The sequence below is a fragment of the Lupinus angustifolius genome, chromosome LG03 (assembly GCF_001865875.1).
Source record: "Lupinus angustifolius cultivar Tanjil chromosome LG03, LupAngTanjil_v1.0, whole genome shotgun sequence".
NCBI classification, from domain to species: domain Eukaryota; kingdom Viridiplantae; phylum Streptophyta; class Magnoliopsida; order Fabales; family Fabaceae; genus Lupinus; species Lupinus angustifolius.
Genome location: NC_032011.1, coordinates 1,183,097 through 1,201,843, shown reverse-complemented (window position 1 = coordinate 1,201,843; position 18,747 = coordinate 1,183,097). Strand labels below are relative to the sequence as shown.

The 18,747-nt window shown below is 32.0% G+C and overlaps 5 protein-coding genes and 1 non-coding gene across 8 annotated transcripts; 4 read left to right on the top strand and 2 right to left on the bottom strand.

The window, feature by feature from the left end:
- LOC109342249 (dynein light chain LC6, flagellar outer arm-like) lies at positions 843–2,000 on the bottom strand. Its single transcript, XM_019580273.1, has 3 exons — positions 1,946–2,000; positions 1,086–1,246; positions 843–983 (listed from the first exon to the last, which is right to left on the bottom strand). Exons 1-3 carry the CDS (start codon positions 1,998–2,000, stop codon positions 843–845), a joined length of 357 nt encoding a protein of 118 aa, XP_019435818.1.
- Positions 1,904–1,975, top strand: TRNAM-CAU. The gene has a single exon. It is a non-coding gene; the product is annotated as a tRNA-Met (tRNA).
- LOC109342858 lies at positions 2,950–5,018 on the top strand. Its single transcript, XM_019580890.1, has 3 exons — positions 2,950–3,565; positions 4,142–4,327; positions 4,661–5,018. The coding sequence occupies exons 1-3, from the start codon at positions 3,104–3,106 to the stop codon at positions 4,940–4,942; spliced, it is 930 nt and encodes a 309-aa protein (XP_019436435.1). The 5' UTR covers positions 2,950–3,103; the 3' UTR covers positions 4,943–5,018.
- LOC109342857 (60S ribosomal protein L37-3-like) lies at positions 6,660–7,383 on the bottom strand. Its single transcript, XM_019580889.1, has 4 exons — positions 7,299–7,383; positions 7,072–7,207; positions 6,881–6,982; positions 6,660–6,790 (listed from the first exon to the last, which is right to left on the bottom strand). The coding sequence occupies exons 1-4, from the start codon at positions 7,299–7,301 to the stop codon at positions 6,744–6,746; spliced, it is 288 nt and encodes a 95-aa protein (XP_019436434.1). The 5' UTR covers positions 7,302–7,383; the 3' UTR covers positions 6,660–6,743.
- LOC109342856 (coiled-coil domain-containing protein 9-like) lies at positions 8,033–9,990 on the top strand. 2 transcript variants are annotated; one of them, XR_002107126.1, is made up of 3 exons: positions 8,033–8,241; positions 9,419–9,694; positions 9,728–9,990. XR_002107126.1 is itself a non-coding variant. In XM_019580887.1 (2 exons), exons 1-2 carry the CDS (start codon positions 8,062–8,064, stop codon positions 9,602–9,604), a joined length of 366 nt encoding a protein of 121 aa, XP_019436432.1. In that variant the 5' UTR covers positions 8,033–8,061; the 3' UTR covers positions 9,605–9,990. The 2 variants fall into 2 exon arrangements, 1 of the variants encoding a protein (XP_019436432.1); XM_019580887.1 differs by having other exon boundaries at positions 9,419–9,990.
- On the top strand, positions 11,248–14,511 carry LOC109342855 (methyltransferase-like protein 22). Of its 2 annotated transcripts, none has more exons than XM_019580885.1 (9): positions 11,248–11,435; positions 11,740–11,844; positions 12,136–12,218; positions 12,308–12,410; positions 12,600–12,650; positions 13,295–13,448; positions 13,657–13,795; positions 13,909–14,014; positions 14,120–14,511. In XM_019580885.1, the coding sequence occupies exons 1-9, from the start codon at positions 11,288–11,290 to the stop codon at positions 14,275–14,277; spliced, it is 1,047 nt and encodes a 348-aa protein (XP_019436430.1). In that variant the 5' UTR covers positions 11,248–11,287; the 3' UTR covers positions 14,278–14,511. The 2 variants fall into 2 exon arrangements, with proteins under 2 accessions (XP_019436430.1, XP_019436431.1); XM_019580886.1 differs by having other exon boundaries at positions 11,249–11,435; positions 11,753–11,844.

The window sequence follows — 18,747 nt, the reverse complement described above, 5'->3', positions numbered from 1 at the left end:
TTTCAAAATACTTCTGAACATTTTTATGTGTCTTAATTGTATTATTATGTCATGATTCCTTCTTATATTCTGTTATTGGTGTATGGTTATTTATGTATCATGTAAATAAATAAAGGATATTTTTTGTTTCCACTTATACTTTGGGATGAATGTTAACAACAAACCCTTTACATTCAACTGCAGAATATGTTATATGAATATAGAGATTGAGTTTGTGACTTTATATTTAAGTGAATCAAGTGTTTTTTATTTATATATGTGAAAAGGTTCAAAAGCTAAATACTATTAAAGTGATGTCTCAAATGGAAAGAGATAGTTGGTTGGCCCCACCTATATCATTTGATCATTCCACCATTGCATCTTTGATTCGCTAAGGTCGAGTCATGTAATTGATGTTCGACCAAAAATCGACATTCATTGTCAGTTAAACATTAGCTACACGACTTGTTAACAAGTACGACCTAACGACTTTTTATTTACTCCAATGTGGGGCTGGTAAAGGAACATAGAATGTTCAAAAGATTCAGATAAGGAACCTTACTCAAAGCAACAGAACACTAAATATTAACCATTTCATTGTCATCATCATATACAAAATGGACACTAAATAGCACCTTCAAAACCAAATCACATGATGACTTAAAAATCATAAGATATATTTTCTCCAAACTTATCTTTATTATGTCCCACCATAAACATCAACAAGAAAGGTAGAAAGAAAATAAGATAAAGGAAAAGAAAGTGCACTTTTCTCAAGTAGATCCTTTGTTGGAAAAAGCTTGGAACTTTGATTACAATCAAAAAATGAGTTTAGGATAATGTTACAAGAGAGTAAGAATTAGTTAAGCAGAGCCTTTGAAGACAAGGAAATTGAGAGTCTCCAAAGTGAAGTATATGAATGTTCCCTTTGAATGAGTGAAAAAACAACCAAATTTTGAACCAACCACACATTGCCAACCACAACCATATTTTGTATCAAACTCCTGCAACTCATAGAAACCATATTAAATTCATTTAACTTATACCAAATATAAACTATGTTCTATATTGTGTAATAATGATAATAATAAGAAGAAAAATGTAACCTTTTTTATGTGGGCAGCCATGGATTTATAATCAATAACATCAAAGAGATCTAGAGCTTTAGAAGCAGAAGCCATAGCTTGAATCTGCATATTAATTGGCATGTCAGTATCCTCTATCAATGCTTTACCTTCCAACATATTTTGACCCTTATCTTCCAAAGCTACAAATATAATGAAGTTTTAAATGAGAATAATAATGCTACTCATACATTTTTTACATCATTTATAACAATCACTGAATTTAGATGTATAAAAAATAGTGAGATAAACACTTTCATTATGGTATACTATTATTTCATATAATAATTTCATGAAAAGATTGGATTACAAGTGTGAAGGAATCATTTTACTACTAGATCAGGTTGGCACGTAGTCCCACTTTTATGTCTTTATATCTCATTGCTTACACAGAATTTTAGCCTTATTATATATATAATTGAGGTGATCCTCTAAGCTAAGGTTTCAAATAATTGAAAGCCCTTAATAAAGGAAATTATACTTTTAGAGTATGATGATTTCAAAAGGTTGTAATTTTTGGTGAGTATTAATCTTATTATTGTTCTTGATTTAACTTAAGAATCTAAAGTAACATCACATTAGAAATATTAAGTATCAAAAGTTAGATTATTTTAGATGTATGCATTGTTTGTAGAGTATTATTGAAATACCTATGATTGTTGTCATGATTGAAATAAGTTTTTCAAAGTTAAATTGCTTAAATATTATTTGAGATAAACCATGTTAGAACCTTAATGAAATATATAAGCTAGGTGTGGACTACCATTTTCTATCTTTTATATATATCATTTAAACAACAAATCAGAGTGGCGCAGCGGAAGCGTGGTGGGCCCATAACCCACAGGTCCCAGGATCGAAACCTGGCTCTGATAAAAATGAGTGGCTTCCGTAATTCATTTTATATTTTTTGTAACACAAATTTAAATAAAATCATAATATATTTGCATATATATTAACATGACTAATTCGGATATGATCAGATGAAATAAAATCCTTACATAATTGCATACATAATGATTTCACTAATACATGATTAACTATGACCACATAATCCATCCTAAACAAACTTTTTGGACATCAATCCAATTTTCTCTTTAATATGAGGGAAAAAATAATTCAAATGAATGGTGGATAATTAATTAATATGTATTTTTATACTGATAACGTATAAATATTACACTCATAAAATATATATTACGAGATATATTACACTCATAAAATGTATAATACTCCTTCAATTGTAGTACACAATTTTCCCCTCACAAAAGTAGGATATAAAGGGCACCTAAAACTATAGCTAATAGACCAACACATATAATTGAAGTTTCTAGCACTAGCTTCTTTCTCTTAAGTGCTCATACCCCACAAAGAAAAGGACAACAAAATAAAACACTTGTTCTAACATTTCAATACTTTCAAACCATAATAATAAAAACAAATCTGCCGACACTTTCTCCCAAACCCACCCTATTGTTTTTACAACTAGTGTAGTCTTTCATTCCAAGCCTTTCAATATTATTATCCATATCTTTATTTATTTACCCTTCAAACCATAACTTTTTTTTTATACACTTCATTGGGTCATTGAAGAAACATGTTTCACACTTTTCCATGCAAAGTTCTAACTTTCACTTTCTCATAGTGATATGCATAGCTGAGTTCTATGTCCTTTCTTATATTATCACATATTTATTGCAAACTTGTTCATGTGCCTTTTTCATTTTGTTCATACATACATAGACTTCACTAGTAAATATATCAATTGATTTCTCTCCACATATTTTTTTGGTAGTTTTAAAAGTTGTCTTGTAGTTGTAAGAATAATTCTCGGCTAGAGTTGACGCTTAGTTAAAGTTCGCAATCTAGAATTCAAACCTTTGACCTTATAAAGTTCGATTCGATTATGGTGTACTTCTATGTAGTCTTGAATTCTCTATACTGAATATACTTGAAAGTGTAAATTTTTTTGTTGAATTACCCTAGCTTGTATATAACAAGTTATGATGCAGTCAGCAAAATCTGAATCAGATATCACAAGCTTAGCAGCATCTTCACCTTCAAGATCTCCGAAGCGACCGGTGTACTATGTTCAAAGCCCTTCAAGGGACTCTCATGATGGAGACAAGTTATCTTCAATGCAAGCTACTCCAATATCAAACAGCCCTATGGAATCTCCTTCACACCCTTCCTTTGGGAGACACTCTAGGAACTCCTCTGCAAGCAGATTTTCGGGTATTTTTCGGTCGTCTTCAGGAAGGAAAGGAGGTAGAAAGAGGAATGAAAAAGGGTGGCCTGAGTGTGATGTGATTCTGGAAGAAGGGTCTTATGGTGAATTTGATAAGGCTTATACTAGGCGTTGCCAAGCATTGATTGCTTTACTCACTTTTGTGGTCCTTTTCACTGTGTTTTGCTTGATCATTTGGGGTGCTAGTAGGCCTTACAAAACTGAAGTTACTGTCAAGGTAAGCTAATTTCTCAGTTTTGAATTGCAAGGTTTTGTTATGAATCTGTTTGCTTTGTGGATTACTACATGGTATGTGTTACAAAAGAATTGCTATGTTGTTATCAAAGTTGATAAGAGGATTATGTAACTATGCACATGATAAGTTAGGACTAAAAAATTGTGACTATTCTTGATGAACCATAATTATGATAATGATCAGATCTTGCATTTTCTCCAACTATAGACATAATCATTCATGTGCAAGTTTTGATGCTGCTGCAGTAGTAATTGTAAGCCTCACCATGAGAGAAATGGGTTTTCAATATCTAAACATATATATGGTTACTTTAATTTACTCTCTCTGTACATGGAAAAAGGTTACTATGAAGAACCTCTTAGAAAAATTGTGTAGCATTATATTATAATATTGTATTTGCATGTGCATAATTTACTCCTATAACGTCTCTAGCTTATATATAATTGATTTCTAATTACCATATAGGTGGAGTCGGCTATATAGATAGAACAATGTCATATATTTTATTATAAATCATGTTGATCGAGTACTGCTTGATATAAATTGCAATCATTGCAGAGTTTGACAGCACAAAATCTCTATGTTGGAGAGGGTTCAGACTTCTCAGGTGTAGTTACAAAAATGATGACTGTGAATGTTTCTCTAAGAATGAACATCTATAACCCTGCTACATTTTTTGGCATCCATGTGCATTCCACACCCATCAATCTTGTCTTCTCAGACATTACTGTGGCAACTGGTGAGGTAAGAATTCTTTCATAATTCCCTTTATTCTCCTACAAAATAACTAATACACAATCAAGCATCGACTAAACCGATTTTGACTCTAACTCGGACTATGCTCCCTATGAGACTTGAACTTAAAGGCTTCTAAATTAGATGATAAAATAATCACCTGTTAGCTATAAAGTACAAGTACATTAAAATAACTATCATATCTCCGATATCTGAAACATATTTTATAAGATGCTTTGATATTTTTTTGGATATCTTTAGTCTCAATGTATCTATATTATGTAATATCTTTATCATTTTCTTAGCACTCAAGTAACATGTTGTAGACTCAAATTCTTGCAGCTGAAGAAATATTATCAGCCAAGGAAAAGTCACAGAGTTGTATCAGTGAATGTGGAAGGTAATAAGGTTCCCTTGTATGGGGCAGGATCCAGCATAACATTATCCCAAACTGGTGATGTTGAAGTTCCATTTGCATTGAAGTTTGAAATTCGTTCCAGAGGAAATGTGGTTGGAAAACTGGTAAGAACAAAGCATAGTAAAGAAATCACATGCCCATTGGTCATTGACTCTTCTGGATCAAAGCCTATTAAGTTCAAGAAGAATTCTTGCACATATGTTTGACCCATGTATGTTTTGAGTTCTTTTGTCAAGGATGGTTTGAGATTATTGTATAATATATGGTTTGTGATTGTGAGCATTTTCAACCTTTAGGAGGTTAATTTGGAGGAGAAGTAAAATTTGCACCTTTGAAAATCCTATTGTAGTTTACTCTTATGAACCTTGTCAAATAAATGCATGAATTTTTTTTCAGGGAGAGTTAGTTCAATTGATAGAGTTGGGGGACATAAAATGTGAGCGGGTTTAACCTTATATTGATTACTAAACTTATGAATTCACATACTTAGTAAATACATGAACAAAGGTAATATTGATGGTTATGGACATAAATCAATTAATCAAACAAGAAAATACTCTAGTAAACAAAATAGTAAATAAACAAAAGAAACTGAGTTTTGAACAGAGACATTCATCAGTGATGTTATACCAACCCTGCCAAAAACAGAAAAACAAAATAGACATTACGGATAATAAGACATGGTTATATAAGTATGTATATTATGACCGAAAGTATAAATCTAATGAATAATCTAGAATAGATTGGTTCTTTCTACCCATGCTATGGAATCACCCATTTGTGGGAACTAGATATTTTGTTGTGCTTGTAAGCGTTGGAGGATACAAAACAAATGCCACCTAAGACCAACATCACTCTACCATTTCCCAAAAAATATGACATGAACAAATATGTAAAAGAATAAATGTACTCGTAATATTTGTTTCCACATGTAGATTTATAATTTTTCTTTCATCATTACATCATTAACATAGGTTAGCGCTTATTACTAAAGACAAAACCCTTCGGACGCTCCACTCTGCATGATTGACACAAATGGTATTACAAATAACATAATTTTAGTTTAGACTATTCCTGACATCAGTTATAAATTATTATGAAATATCACGACTTGGTTCCAGTTATCACCAAATGTTTATTTTAAATATAAAAAAAAGTAGACAAGTTCAAGAGAAAAATCTCGGAATTTTAAAAATGCTAATAAGGTGACTCAAATCAGTGATACCATCTATTGGGGTGCGTCTTATTGGATCAAAGCAATATTATTGAAAAGAGAGAAAGAAAATACGGAGAAAATGTTGGCAGGAGTTTATGAACCCTTGTAAATATCTCAAAATTAGATGAAATATGGAGAAACTGGCAATTTTGATTCGACCAAATACACTCTACTTTGGTTCACACATGTTTATCTGGTGTGTTATACTGATGCAAATCAAAATGAATTACGATGTGCTCAAACAAACAGGTTGTAGGAAAAAAACTAATGACTTCATCCATCTTCAGGTTGTAGGCAATTACCAAATGTTATCGACTGAACGAAATTACAAAACAAATTACTATTGAAACATATATAGTTTGATATGCATTTATTGCTAAACAAAATCAAGCCAATCATATAATGAATAATGCCAGCAGATACTTAATACTTCAAACCAGGCATCATGCTCAAGCACACATTATCCATAACATAAGAAAAGAATAAAAGTTAATGCACAACAAGCCAACAATAAGTGTAACATTAAACAACAGAACTAAATTCTCAAAATTCAAATAGTTGAAACACAATAGTTATCATTAGAAATGTGCAAGACACCCTTCCAGGATCGGGTATAACAATCAATTTCTCAAAATAAGGTAATTTAAAAAGAAGTAGCTACAAACTGAATGAAATGGAGTAAAATGACAACCATAACAAAAATGAACGTTGGAAAAAGCCTTGCCCCAACAACAAAACAACTTAACCCTATAATTCCATACCCAGAAAACAACGATCGATCCATGAAAAGCTTAGGCAGTTGCAGCTGCTCCCTTATTCCTCGGTGCAGCTTCAGTACCTAATTAAAAACATCATCTCAACTCATTAACATAATCAAACATCAAATAATTGAAAATCACATACAACATAACTATGCTAGGCAATGTACCTTCTCTGAAACCACTCTTGAATCGACGCGGAACATGGCGCAAGTATCTCATCCTACCAGTTCCAGTGGTCTTTCTACGAATAGCCTTAACACTCCAATTATCTAAGATCAATTAATCAAATGAATCATAACAGAATAAACAGAAAACCTAAAATTGCAAGAATAATGATAATAAGATGTGATATAGTTACATTTGCGGACGCGTGCAGCGGGGTAAGCGCAAGCGGAGCAGCGACTCTTTTGGAGGTGGAAGCTGCGGCGGCCACACCGTACACAGAGGGTGTGGGTCTTGTTCCTCCTCTTACCGAAACTACCTGTTCCCTTACCCTGTTTTCATTCGATTCAAACAATGTCAATATCAGAAACAATAGAGGGGAAAAAAGAGAGAGATGAAGAGGGAAAGGGTGAAGGATTGTACCATTGAAGAAGCAGATGCAAAACCCTAATTGATTCGGCGTGGAAGGTGTTTTATATCTTCACCCTAAGGTTGTTGGGCTTGTCTATTATAAATAAAAAGCCCAAATAAAAGTTTAGTGTTCATTTTAATTAACAACCCCTAATATTTCTTCAAAAAAAAATAGAATGTTTTTGCATGTAAAAAATTCTTAGCAAAACAACTTATTTTTACTCTTCTCATTTTCTGTCTTTTGTTCTTAAATAAGGACAATTTTATTTGTTCTTAACGAAGAGAAAGTGAGGAGAGGAATAGATGTTATGAGAAAAAATAAATACTATGAAATCCAAATAAGAATAAGAATGATTTACCATTGTGAGACAAAAATAGATATTGTTCATGGAAAATTTAATAAATTATAAAATAACGTGTAAGATACAAGTAAAAATGAAGATGGTATTTGTCATTATATTTGCTCTAAGGCATCGCTTGATCCATAGAACGACCAAAAGGTTAATAATTAAATTCCTGAAAACGATATTTGTTGGGAGCAGTAACTACGTATCCCGAACTCGAGAGACATTAGTTTCTTAGCAATCAGAGGTGATATGATATTAGAAAGAAAAAAAAATCTTATTGGAGTCGGTTTGTTGAAGAAACCTGGGCTTGGTGGTCCAAAGCGACGGCCCAACTGTGAGTGAATCGAAGGCGGTGGTTGGTTGGATAAGAGAGGACATTGTAGATAAAATCGATGAGCGAGAGTTTCAGCTACACACCACCAACCACCATGGCGTTGCTCACTCTCGCCGTTCCTATCTCTTCTCTCTTCGCACGTCCTTCAACCTCTTCCTCTTCTTCAAATCTCATTCTCCTTCCACTTCATACACCTCGCTTTCACCGCCACGTCGTTCGTATGGCTCCTGATGAAGAAAAAATGACTCGCCGTTCCCCTCTCGATTTCCCTATTGTAACTCTTCTGTTCTCTCCCTCTTTCAATGATTCTATTTTCTCAATTTTATTTCAACTCATGATTACTTTTTAAGTTTGTATCTCTAGCATGTTTGAATGAAATTAGGGAAGATAACTTGATTACACTCGGTATTGAAACTACACCGCCTCTTTTTTTGGAAGATTGATTTTCCTATAAAATTAATAGGGTTAGTGAAGTTTAATACGGGATTAAGAATTGAAGAATTTGGCCACTGAATAAGTGAAGTAGTGTTTGCGACTTTATGTAGTGGTTCAACCTTGTGTAAGACTATGCTTAGTTAGTTAATTTGTTTTCACTTTGGTGATTAGGGGCAGACTAAGAGTGTTTTTGCATTTAGCTGTGAAAATTACGTTATTCCAATTATCAATTGATTATAGTTATGCAAGGGTTGAACATGTAAAGAATGCAATTCATTTCAATATGATCCGATAACTTTTAAAATAATCTTTGTTTTCTCCCCATAAAAGCCGTTTGTTTCTTTCATTATTTAGACTAATCTGCCAGTTATATCATATTGAACAGAAACCACTACTTTTACTAATGTTAATGACACAAGTTGAATTATTAGTCACTGTAGAAAGGTAAGTGTTTAGTGTTTGGGCATAAGATGTGCCACAGAGAGGACGCATAAATTCATGATAAGGGATAGATACTTGATCGTAAAGGATTCACTATTTACACAAGAAAAGAAGTTTGTGATCATGTGATGTAGTTTGATGCATTGGTCGGTTAAAAACTGATGATAATTAGCTCCATAGGGTGCAACTGCAATGCAAATTAAAGTTGAAGATCAATAGTATGTTTGTGTTTGGAGTCTCTGTGATTGTGAATTTCATATTCTATTAATTAGAACCTTACTCCATATACCAATATCTCCTTTCATATTAAATAAAGAACGGTGTTCACATCAAGCACCTCCCTTTATTTTCATGCATTTCGGTGTAAATAAGGGGAATTGTCTTGGTAGAAGATAGTTGGTCTGGCTACTCCTTTTCTTTCCTTCCCCGTGTTTCTATAGTGCGGGTGCACTTGTAATGATAATTCATTCCGATCTTGGCAGTGTTACATGTTTTGAAGTTGTGAATTCTTGCTCTTAATTTGTGGTTATTCAATACCCGAACTGATTATAGATGACCAATGCTACTGCTGACAGGAATGGGAAAGGCCTAAGCCAGGACGAAGACCTGATATATTCCCTCAATTTAGTCCAATGAAGACACCTTTGCCTCCACCACTGCCTGCAGATCCTCCCGAAGAAGACGAAGAGGAAGAAGAAAAGAAAGAGGAAGAAGAGGAAGATCCTGAAAAGGAGGAGTCAGATAAGCCAGAAAAGTATTAGTTGAGTAAATGAGCTGTCTTGGTTCCTCCCTTAGTGATTTATCTTGCTAGACTGCAGGGCATCATGTAGAGACCGATCTCGATTATATAAAGATTTTGAACCTTCTTTCTCCTTTTTCTAGGTTCTACTAGTGAGTTTAGTTCATGCAAGTGCTTTCATAGTATACCCTTGTGCCCCACCCCAATTTTTCCCATCTATAAATCATCATTAGATATTGTTTGGCTATGCCATATTTTGTTCTACAAGTACTATTTTAAACTTACAACATTTAGAAGGAATTTGGATCCTATGCGGGTTTAGTGTTGATTGGATTTCTTATGATAAAATTGATGGATATGTTGAGCTTTATTATTGGTAAGTTGATTTGAAGAACATCTTCAATGTTAGGTCTGTCCTTTGCATGGTCTAATCTAGCAGCAAATAAAAGAGACTCCTATCTGAAGATTTGTGAATATGAAGAATAAATTGAGTTGAGCGATACTATAACCTAGTTGGAATGCAGGTCTAGAAGATGGAATAAATGAACAACAGAAAACTACATCTAGGCATTAACGATAATTCAACAATTTCTTAGAGATACCTTCTCTGTACCCACTGGGGAATTTTATTATCAAAGGATGATTTGTGAGTTATCATAATGACGAGGTTGTTGTTTGTATGTAAAATTACGTTTTGACGGAGTAAATTCATTACAGCAAAGATGAAAATGTTGTGAAAATGTTGAGTTATATGAGTGAAAATAAAAAGTTGAGGTAAAAGCTAAAAAGATTCTAGAGTCTCGCTTTAGATGATTTGAACTAGATAAAATGATTAAATGGAAAACGCAAATACTTATAAGAACTGAAGTTATATCTATATCTTGTTCTTATGTTTACTTTTCTTAATAGACTTATACGTGGAATCATCTTTAGTATATTTTTCATGGTTTGAGGAATAAGCATAGTAGACTACATAGATGTCACCATATATATAAAAGTATATTGTTTATGAATGTGATATATGATTAAGTACTATATCTTATCCTCTCTCTCTATATATATGATGCTAGAAAGATTTATTAGTCTATATTACAGTTTTCAAAGAAAATTCTTACCAAATTAATTTATTAAAAATATATGACATTATCATACTATCTTAAATTAAGTTATTTAAGTTGTTATCTACAAGGTTCATGTGGTAGTATCCTTTAAAGACATAATTACTCTTTTGATCCTAAATCTAAAGGTTTTGTCAAGAAATATATATGAAATAAGTTAATCATAGAAAACTAAGTTCAATAAAAAATCATCATTTTCCAAGTCAAGTAACTTTTTTTGCTTCCTCAAACAATGACTTGATGAAACTTGTTGAAATTCTTCTTCTCAATATCAATTTGGTTCATGATGTTTTAGTTAAAATCAAGTTGGCCCCTTCCATATAAAGTAAAAAAGTAACATTAATAAAAAAAAGTATGAAAAGCATTCACCAAAAACGGCCCAAACCAAATCAATGGGCTAGACACTATTTAATAAATAATAATAATAACAATGTGATTAAAATGAAGTTGGCGTTTAATAATTTTTGTTGTTTTCCACAGGTATCTTCTCGCACTGAACACGATATGGTTCGAGTCGGAACATCACAAATACGTGGTATTTAATAATTTGATGAAGAAAAAACATTTTGATTTTTTGATATTCTAGAATGGAGTGTTCAGCTCCGGCAGCGTCACCTCCGTCGTCTGGAAACGACAACGGCAGTGATGAGCAAGTGATGAGCGAGATCCACCTTGGATGCCCACCTCGTTTCTGTGGGCCCCATATTTCAACTTTCACCGTTTCTCTTCCACAAGGTTCAATCACTCCACCATTTTATTATCATTTTTATTTATTTTTTCTATTCATATTTTATTGAATTCTGAATATTGTCAAAGAACATGACGGATTTGAGATAAAAGAGAATGAAATTTGATAATGTAGTGATAGAATGAGAAAATGTTATATATATGAGCTTGAAACTGTGAATTACACTAAACCCAATTTGTAACCATTATCAAGTAATTTAGCAGCAAAATACTATTTACCTTTACTTGTAACAAACATTTTAAGAATTTTGAAATTTTGGCTATGGAATTCTTATGTATTTCTAATTTTTAGATGTTGCTCACAGCGCACAAGATCATGGTTTGGGAAATGATGCTTTGGAAAGTCCGATTCCGGGTTTAGATGAAGATGGTGACCTTCTTCTTCCTCGGCGTACTAGTAGTATAGCTTTTGGTGCATGGATAGAACATGATGTATGTTGTGTTTTGTTCTATCACTTTTACTGGAACCAAAACTTTCCACTTTACAATCTCATGTTCTGCTGTATTTATAAAACATACCAAACATGGCATTGGACAAGTGTGCCTTGTTTCGTTACGTCCTATGATTACACTTTAACAAACACCATCTTAGTTTCTTCGATGTCTGTTTATAAAGCCCTATCTTTTGTTTCCTTAACACCTTTAAATAATGACATGGATAATCATGTAAAGCTTTTTACCGTTGAAGGAAATGTGGAAGGATCGTGTGATAGGTATTGTGTGAGAATCCAGCATAATATCACATCATCTATTCCAAATGTTGGTCTACAGGTAATACTAGTAATCAATTTTTTATAACCATTTCGGCTTTCAAGTGCCATTTGTGCATCACTTTATTTCTTTTTTTCAATTCCTTTCAGGTTTGGAGAGCTGAACTAGTATTATCTGATTTTATATTGCATAAAGCATTATGCTCCTCTGAATTTGATGGAGTTATTGCTTTAGAACTTGGAGCTGGAACTGGTATTTTGATAATTATTTTCCTTTACATTTTCTACTTACTATTCTCTCTCAAGTCTCAACAAAATTACAAATCCTGAAAACTATGATCGTTGATCAGGACCTATTTTATTTGCTTTAGAATATACTGTTATTTTTTAAGAAATGTCTTCAATGATGTTTATGATTTCAAGTTTCCAACTCCTCTACTAGGCTTGGTGGGTTTATTACTTGCACGTACTGCGAAGACAGTTTTCCTGACAGGTATGGTGTCCTATTTTATTCGAGTGCCATCATCGAATGCAAGTCTGAGTGAATGCCATATTGTTTGTCTACATGTTAAACCAAAGATTTAGTTAATAAAACTATAGATTAGAGGTCAGGCTGGTATTCGAAGTCAAGGAAAGAACCAAAAGCAAAGGAAAACAACAGTTATAAGGAATAATAAGTTCAGTGACATCGGTAACTTTGTTGGCTCATTGATTTCTTGTCATGAAGGTATTATCTATGTCATTTTGTTTATTTAGTAATAAGAATGGGTACTTTGAAATCCTTTAAGTGGATGAATATTTGATGCTGTGGCAAGACTCACCAATTCAGTCCAAATGCCTTTGTTGAGGCCTCGAGCATTTAAGTGCCGCCTCTCTGCCCAGTTCCTATGTTATATCATCACAGTGGAAACTTGTATTGTCATTTAACTTACAAATGAGGATCACATTGCACGACTGTGAAGAATTGCCCTGATAAGTTTTCTTCAGTTGATATGTTAATTGGTTCATATTTACTAAGGGTGATGTTCATTGATAATAGTTGGCTGTTTTCTGAGAAAATCGTTTAGTTTTGTTAATTTATTGTTCTTTAAGTTTAATGATTTTAATAGAAGAGTAATTCTTATAAATATTTGTCAGATCATGGAAATGAAATACTTGACAACTGTGCAAAGAATGTCGAGCTTAATATCGAGTCATTGAATTGTCAAGCCACAGTTAATGTACGAGAACTTGATTGGTTTAATGCTTGGCCTCCTAAAGCAAGAATAGGAGAGTCTCCTTCCACACAAAGGTAACACATTATTTTGATGAATATTCACCAATAAATCATTGCTTCTGTCTTTTTCTTTGGGTGAATCTCTAATTTCGAACAGGGAAGGTACCTTTTTGCAATCTTTTTCCTTTGGTTCAAAATTTCTTGAAGTGAACATAACTACTAAATACTTTTATCTAAAGTGAATATGAGGTGGACGTCACAATCACTTTATGGTGTCATTCAGATATTCTTGGACGTCTAGAGAGATTGACGATGCAGAGAATGCTTCTTTTCTGTTAGCTGCTGATGTTATTTATAGTGATGACCTGACTGATGCATTTTTTAGTACCTTAGAGAGATTAATGTCAAGGGGTTCAGCAAAGGTATACACTAATTCGGTGTTATGCATGAACAATATGGACAGGAGGCATATTCTTTAATAGTCCTTTTGGTGCAATCACATTAATATTATTTGACTTATTCCATCTATTTCTAGGTGTTATACATGGCACTGGAAAAGCGTTACAACTTCAGCCTTTCAGACCTTGATGTTGTCGCAAATGGATATTCGCATTTTCGAAGCTATATCAAGGATGAAGATGGTAAGCACCTATAGTGTAATGTGCAAAACTCTATGTTCATTGTGTATTGATTCCACCTAGTTTATCATTATATTGAATGATTTTGATCTATATAACTTATTGCAGAAATTAAAAGCCTCGAGTCTGGTACCATGGCCAATTTTGTGGGAAAGCGGATGGACTTCTCTCAGATTCCACAGTATGTCAGAGAGTATGAAAGAGGACACGACGTTGAGATTTGGCAGATCAAGTACTCTGGAACAGAGTTTAAAAACCGGACATGAGATTGAACCTCCATGAGTCCATGTCATGGTTCAATTTGCTTATCAGGCTAGTTGAGCCGAATATCGTTCGAATCGGAGATATAGCTTGTTCATGATCCAACTGCTTCAATGGCGTCGGTCCGGTTTGTAAAACACTACTGTGGATGAAAACATGAAGGTTCAGTTGAAATGCAGTGGATTTTGCTTGGCACAAACTTATTAGTAAGAATAAGCTTCTGGAGGCATTTTGCAAAGTTGCATGAGAGAGTATGTCAAAGGTTCATTCATTCTATTACCACAGAACTGTGGGAAGCAATAAGAGTCCAGATCATAGCTTCCAACTTGTTTATTGAAAGATTGATTTCGATTACCATTAAATATCTTAGCAAATTCAACAATTTCAATCTTAATAATAGTGTGCTATTTTCTTTATGCATTAACAACCTTTGAAAAGCTACCAAAAATAGGAAACAACCTTTGAAAAGCTAAAAGTGTAACTTAGAGACCAATTTTCATTTTATACCATATAACACCTTATGTGGTGAAAATATAACAAGTTTTTCTTTTATGATGAAAAACAGCAGCCCATTCCTATTTGTCACATTTTCATGTCTTGAACCAATTAAATTTCACGATATAATATTAAAATATTAATTTCTATTTATAATTTTTTAAATGAATGGAGTTTTCTCATTGGTTGAGACGCCAAATAGGACATAAATGGGGACATGTAATCCCATCTCTGTCTTACATCACATTGCACAACACAACCACAGTGACCAGCACATATGTATATATTATTTTGGTTGAAAACCAGCACAGATGTTTTGGTCTATTTTATTTGCCACACTTCCACAAAACTATTTAAACTTTAATGACTTCTCAAATTTTAAGTTACAAACAATATATATAAATGAATTAAATTCTTAATAGTAGCTTTTGACTTGTTTAATTGGTGGATATATGTTGTCCTATAAAATTGTCTTACTCAATGTATCATTGTTTGTGATTGGTCAGAAAAATAAATAATTATTAAAAATTTAATTTAAATATATTTTTTCAAGTAGTGGTACATGCCCCATGGAATAACACATTTTGTGAGACAACAGATGTACTATCTTATTTAACAGTGTTAAAAAACAAAAGTCAATTCAGCCTTCTGATTTTAAATTTGTCAACCCACTAAAATTATCTCTAAATCCTTTGACCCAAGTTGTTTTCCACTTTTAATTTCACTGTCTTTTTTAATATAAATAAATATTTAAGTGATGATAAAATATGTAAAGTTTAATTGTATGAAGACAATTAAGACAATTCAATTGCAATTTATTATTTTATTAGCCTTTATCATATGTAATTTTCAGCCCCATCAAACAAAGGAATCTCATTACACAAACCAAAGAAAACATACTTTACATAAAATATAAAGTATGTAAATAATGCTATGGATCTAGGTTTACTTCACGTTTTTTCAACATTCATCAGAAAATCTTTTTGTTATTAGTTTTTAAGAAATAATGCTACAACTTTTTAATTCATCCTCTTAACAAGATACTAGTGCAAGAGTTTATGTGGTGGTCCCTGCATGCAATGGTCAACCTTACCTCTTTAATTTTATTATATACAAAATTGTGGCACCCCTTCAAATTGAAAATTTTAAATGAATTAGTATTATTTACTTGTAAAATGTCTAACATTTATTTTTTCATATATATTTAAAAGAAAATACTTTGTATGCTGCAATGGTCTTTAATTTAGAGTATTTTTAAATATTCATTATTTCGATTTAATAATGTAGATGTGTTTTTTTTTGGGTAGGTTGTGTTTTTTTTGTTTTTCTATTAAAAATGAGATTTAGCTCCTTTGTTATGAATTGACTGTAATAAGACAATATTATACAAAAATGGAAGTAGTGACGAAAATTAAGGAAATTGTTTTATGGTGAATGCAATAATTCATTTCCAATTAAATCATTACTCTAGTTTTTATTATTTTTTAAAACATTTTTATAAATGAAAAATCTAGTATTATATGACACTTGGACAATCTAGAATTGGAACATTTTAAAATAGAACACTCTTGTGGAGTGATGTATTCGAGGATTTTTATTATTTAAGATAAATTGGTGTAAGAATAAGTCCACACATCTATATATAGATGGAAAAGTATATTTTACCATCCCTAAACAATATTTTTCTTATATTAATTTGTGCAATTAATAAATGATATAAAATAATTATTGTAGCTATTGTACAAGAACTACTAAATTGTGGTTTCTTATTCACGTTTGGTACTACTAAGTATATTCTTTCATATTTGTTAGTAATGAATTAATCTCTTTCGGAGTTTGTGGTTGTTCCTCTTAATAAGTGTCACTCCCAAGAATCGAATCATTAAACTTGAAGATTCAGTAGAGTCTTATACTACTAGATCAATATCATATTCTATTGCGATTATATCAGATTTTTTTGGAGTTGGTATCTTGAAGAGTGGCTATTGGCCAAGATGCAACTTAAGTGGCAGGGACCGAACTACCTTTGCTAAAGGGTTAAAGTAGGGCAATTGTCCCAATACAATTTTGATTTTAATATACCAAATATATATATTATTCCAACCAAATACTTTCCTATCTCTATTATCATGTCATTTTATATCCCACCTATGTGGTCCACCACCACCTAATAGTTAGTTCCATAAACAAATAGTGAATGTTTACTCAATTTTTAATCCCACTCATATGACCCAATATTCAATTAGTTTGAGTAGTGATGTGTGATTAATATTTAGTACTCATTATATTATACCTAGTAACAAATATTTCCAAAAAAAATATTTTGTATTATTGCTCTATATTCATTATTCTATGTGCTAGCCTCGCATTTTAGAACTTTTATAGTACTATTTTCATTAGGGTATAGAGGAATAAGGGATGAAATAATAAGGGCCATGTAAAGTGATATAAACTTGAATCACCCAAATTAGTGGAGATCACATGTTCTAAATGATTTTTCACTTCATGTTCCAAGTTAATCAGAGTGCTTAATTTTATTACTTTTTACTTTTAATTTTTTTATTTTATCCACATGTTAATATATGATTGACTTGAAACAGAAAATGAGACACCGTTTAGGACAGATGATCTGTATCCCACCCAAATAGGGTGGAAAGAGGAGGGACGTGTGATCACTATCTTCATTACGTAATGCTTTTTGTTATGGTCATAGACTCATAGAGGAACATTATTGTATGAACCAAAGAGGGTCATGCAAAGTGATATAAACATGCTTCCCCTCTCCTATGCTTTATATAAAAAGTTATATTAAGTAATATTTTTTTAAATAAATGTCATTTTAATAATATCCATTACCCATTTATATATTTGTATATGTTCGTATATAACTTCTATGTCTTGTATATACCTAGTATTTCGAATTCATTATCTCTGTTTTTGGTATCATGTTAAGAATCAATTCTCTCGAAAACTTTAGGTTAGGAATGAAGTTGGGTAGAAAGGTTTATATATCTAACATATTGTTGATAATGATTAGGGTAGGGTAAATCTTGGAAGGACATATAAAGGGATTGTTAGTGGCTTTTGCTTTAGAAGAAGCATATATTCTTGCATTATGATGAGCAATAGGTACAAGTTGCATAAAAGTTTAATTTATTGAGAGTGATTCACTATTCTAAAGTAAGAAATTCTATTGAAGGTAGGAGTAGGATATTGTGGTGGAAGACAAAGGATTGTGACATGCATTTCAACCACACTTTGAGGGGTCACAATGATTTTACTTATTGGTTGGCTTATACAAACTTAGATCGCATATTTTCTCATTCTACCAAACTAATATTTTTACTACCATACCTTCTTTTTATTTCTTTTATGCAATTTTGTTGTTTCTTCTTGTAAGGTAGCGAATAAGAAAAAAATATTGATTCTTATGAATGATACTTGTTGAGAGTGTTAACTATATATCTTAAAGGTTTAAAGTAAATTATTTCTTAATCGTTAAAGTGAGAAAATATTATTGGTTAGCTAGAAGAAATCACTGTTAAAATCCTTATAAAGATGTCTCTTCTAGAAATTAAATAATAGTAAGTTATTTGTTATATGTTTCATAATTTTAAGAAATTTTCAACTTCAAAATAATTAAAAAAACTGGCTAGCATATTAGTTTGGAGATCTTTGTCATCCACAATGATTCTACTTGATTGTGCATTGCTTTTTGTGTGGGGAGGATACTTTAACATACAAAAATTAATGTATATTTTTTGGCTTGTTTAATTTTTATTTAAAGGTTAACAAAAAATTATTTTAATTAATTTTATGAGTTTAATATCTACATAGTGTGTTTAAAGTTTTTACAAAGTCAATATATCATTCGGTATCTATTTTGCATTATTTTTTTAAGAGTCACCAATGATTACTAATATTAATAGTAGTTGATATAATAACATTCTAAAAAACTCATATATCATCGGTGTATATAT

What these genes read in the sequence shown, in the direction of transcription:
- LOC109342249 (XM_019580273.1), bottom strand. Translation starts at nt 2,000, where the DNA reads ATGAATTACGGAAGCCACTCATTTTTATCAGAGCCAGGTTTCGATCCT. An exon ending in AGGTTTCGATCCTGGGACCT is followed by an intron (nt 1,247 to 1,945) that starts GTGGGTTATGGG and finishes TTATATTTGTAG; the next exon opens with CTTTGGAAGATAAGGGTCAA. An exon ending in TGGCTGCCCACATAAAAAAG is followed by an intron (nt 984 to 1,085) that starts GTTACATTTTTC and finishes TATGAGTTGCAG; the next exon opens with GAGTTTGATACAAAATATGG.
- LOC109342858 (XM_019580890.1), top strand. Translation starts at nt 3,104, where the DNA reads ATGATGCAGTCAGCAAAATCTGAATCAGATATCACAAGCTTAGCAGCA. An exon ending in AAACTGAAGTTACTGTCAAG is followed by an intron (nt 3,566 to 4,141) that starts GTAAGCTAATTT and finishes CAATCATTGCAG; the next exon opens with AGTTTGACAGCACAAAATCT. An exon ending in TTACTGTGGCAACTGGTGAG is followed by an intron (nt 4,328 to 4,660) that starts GTAAGAATTCTT and finishes AAATTCTTGCAG; the next exon opens with CTGAAGAAATATTATCAGCC.
- LOC109342857 (XM_019580889.1), bottom strand. An exon ending in CGCTGCACGCGTCCGCAAAT is followed by an intron (nt 6,983 to 7,071) that starts GTAACTATATCA and finishes AATTGATCTTAG; the next exon opens with ATAATTGGAGTGTTAAGGCT. An exon ending in CAAGAGTGGTTTCAGAGAAG is followed by an intron (nt 6,791 to 6,880) that starts GTACATTGCCTA and finishes GTTTTTAATTAG; the next exon opens with GTACTGAAGCTGCACCGAGG.
- LOC109342856 (XM_019580887.1), top strand. Translation starts at nt 8,062, where the DNA reads ATGGCGTTGCTCACTCTCGCCGTTCCTATCTCTTCTCTCTTCGCACGT. An exon ending in CCCCTCTCGATTTCCCTATT is followed by an intron (nt 8,242 to 9,418) that starts GTAACTCTTCTG and finishes TACTGCTGACAG; the next exon opens with GAATGGGAAAGGCCTAAGCC.
- LOC109342855 (XM_019580885.1), top strand. Translation starts at nt 11,288, where the DNA reads ATGGAGTGTTCAGCTCCGGCAGCGTCACCTCCGTCGTCTGGAAACGAC. An exon ending in TCTTCTTCCTCGGCGTACTA is followed by an intron (nt 11,845 to 12,135) that starts GTAGTATAGCTT and finishes TTACCGTTGAAG; the next exon opens with GAAATGTGGAAGGATCGTGT. An exon ending in TGTCAAGGGGTTCAGCAAAG is followed by an intron (nt 13,796 to 13,908) that starts GTATACACTAAT and finishes ATCTATTTCTAG; the next exon opens with GTGTTATACATGGCACTGGA.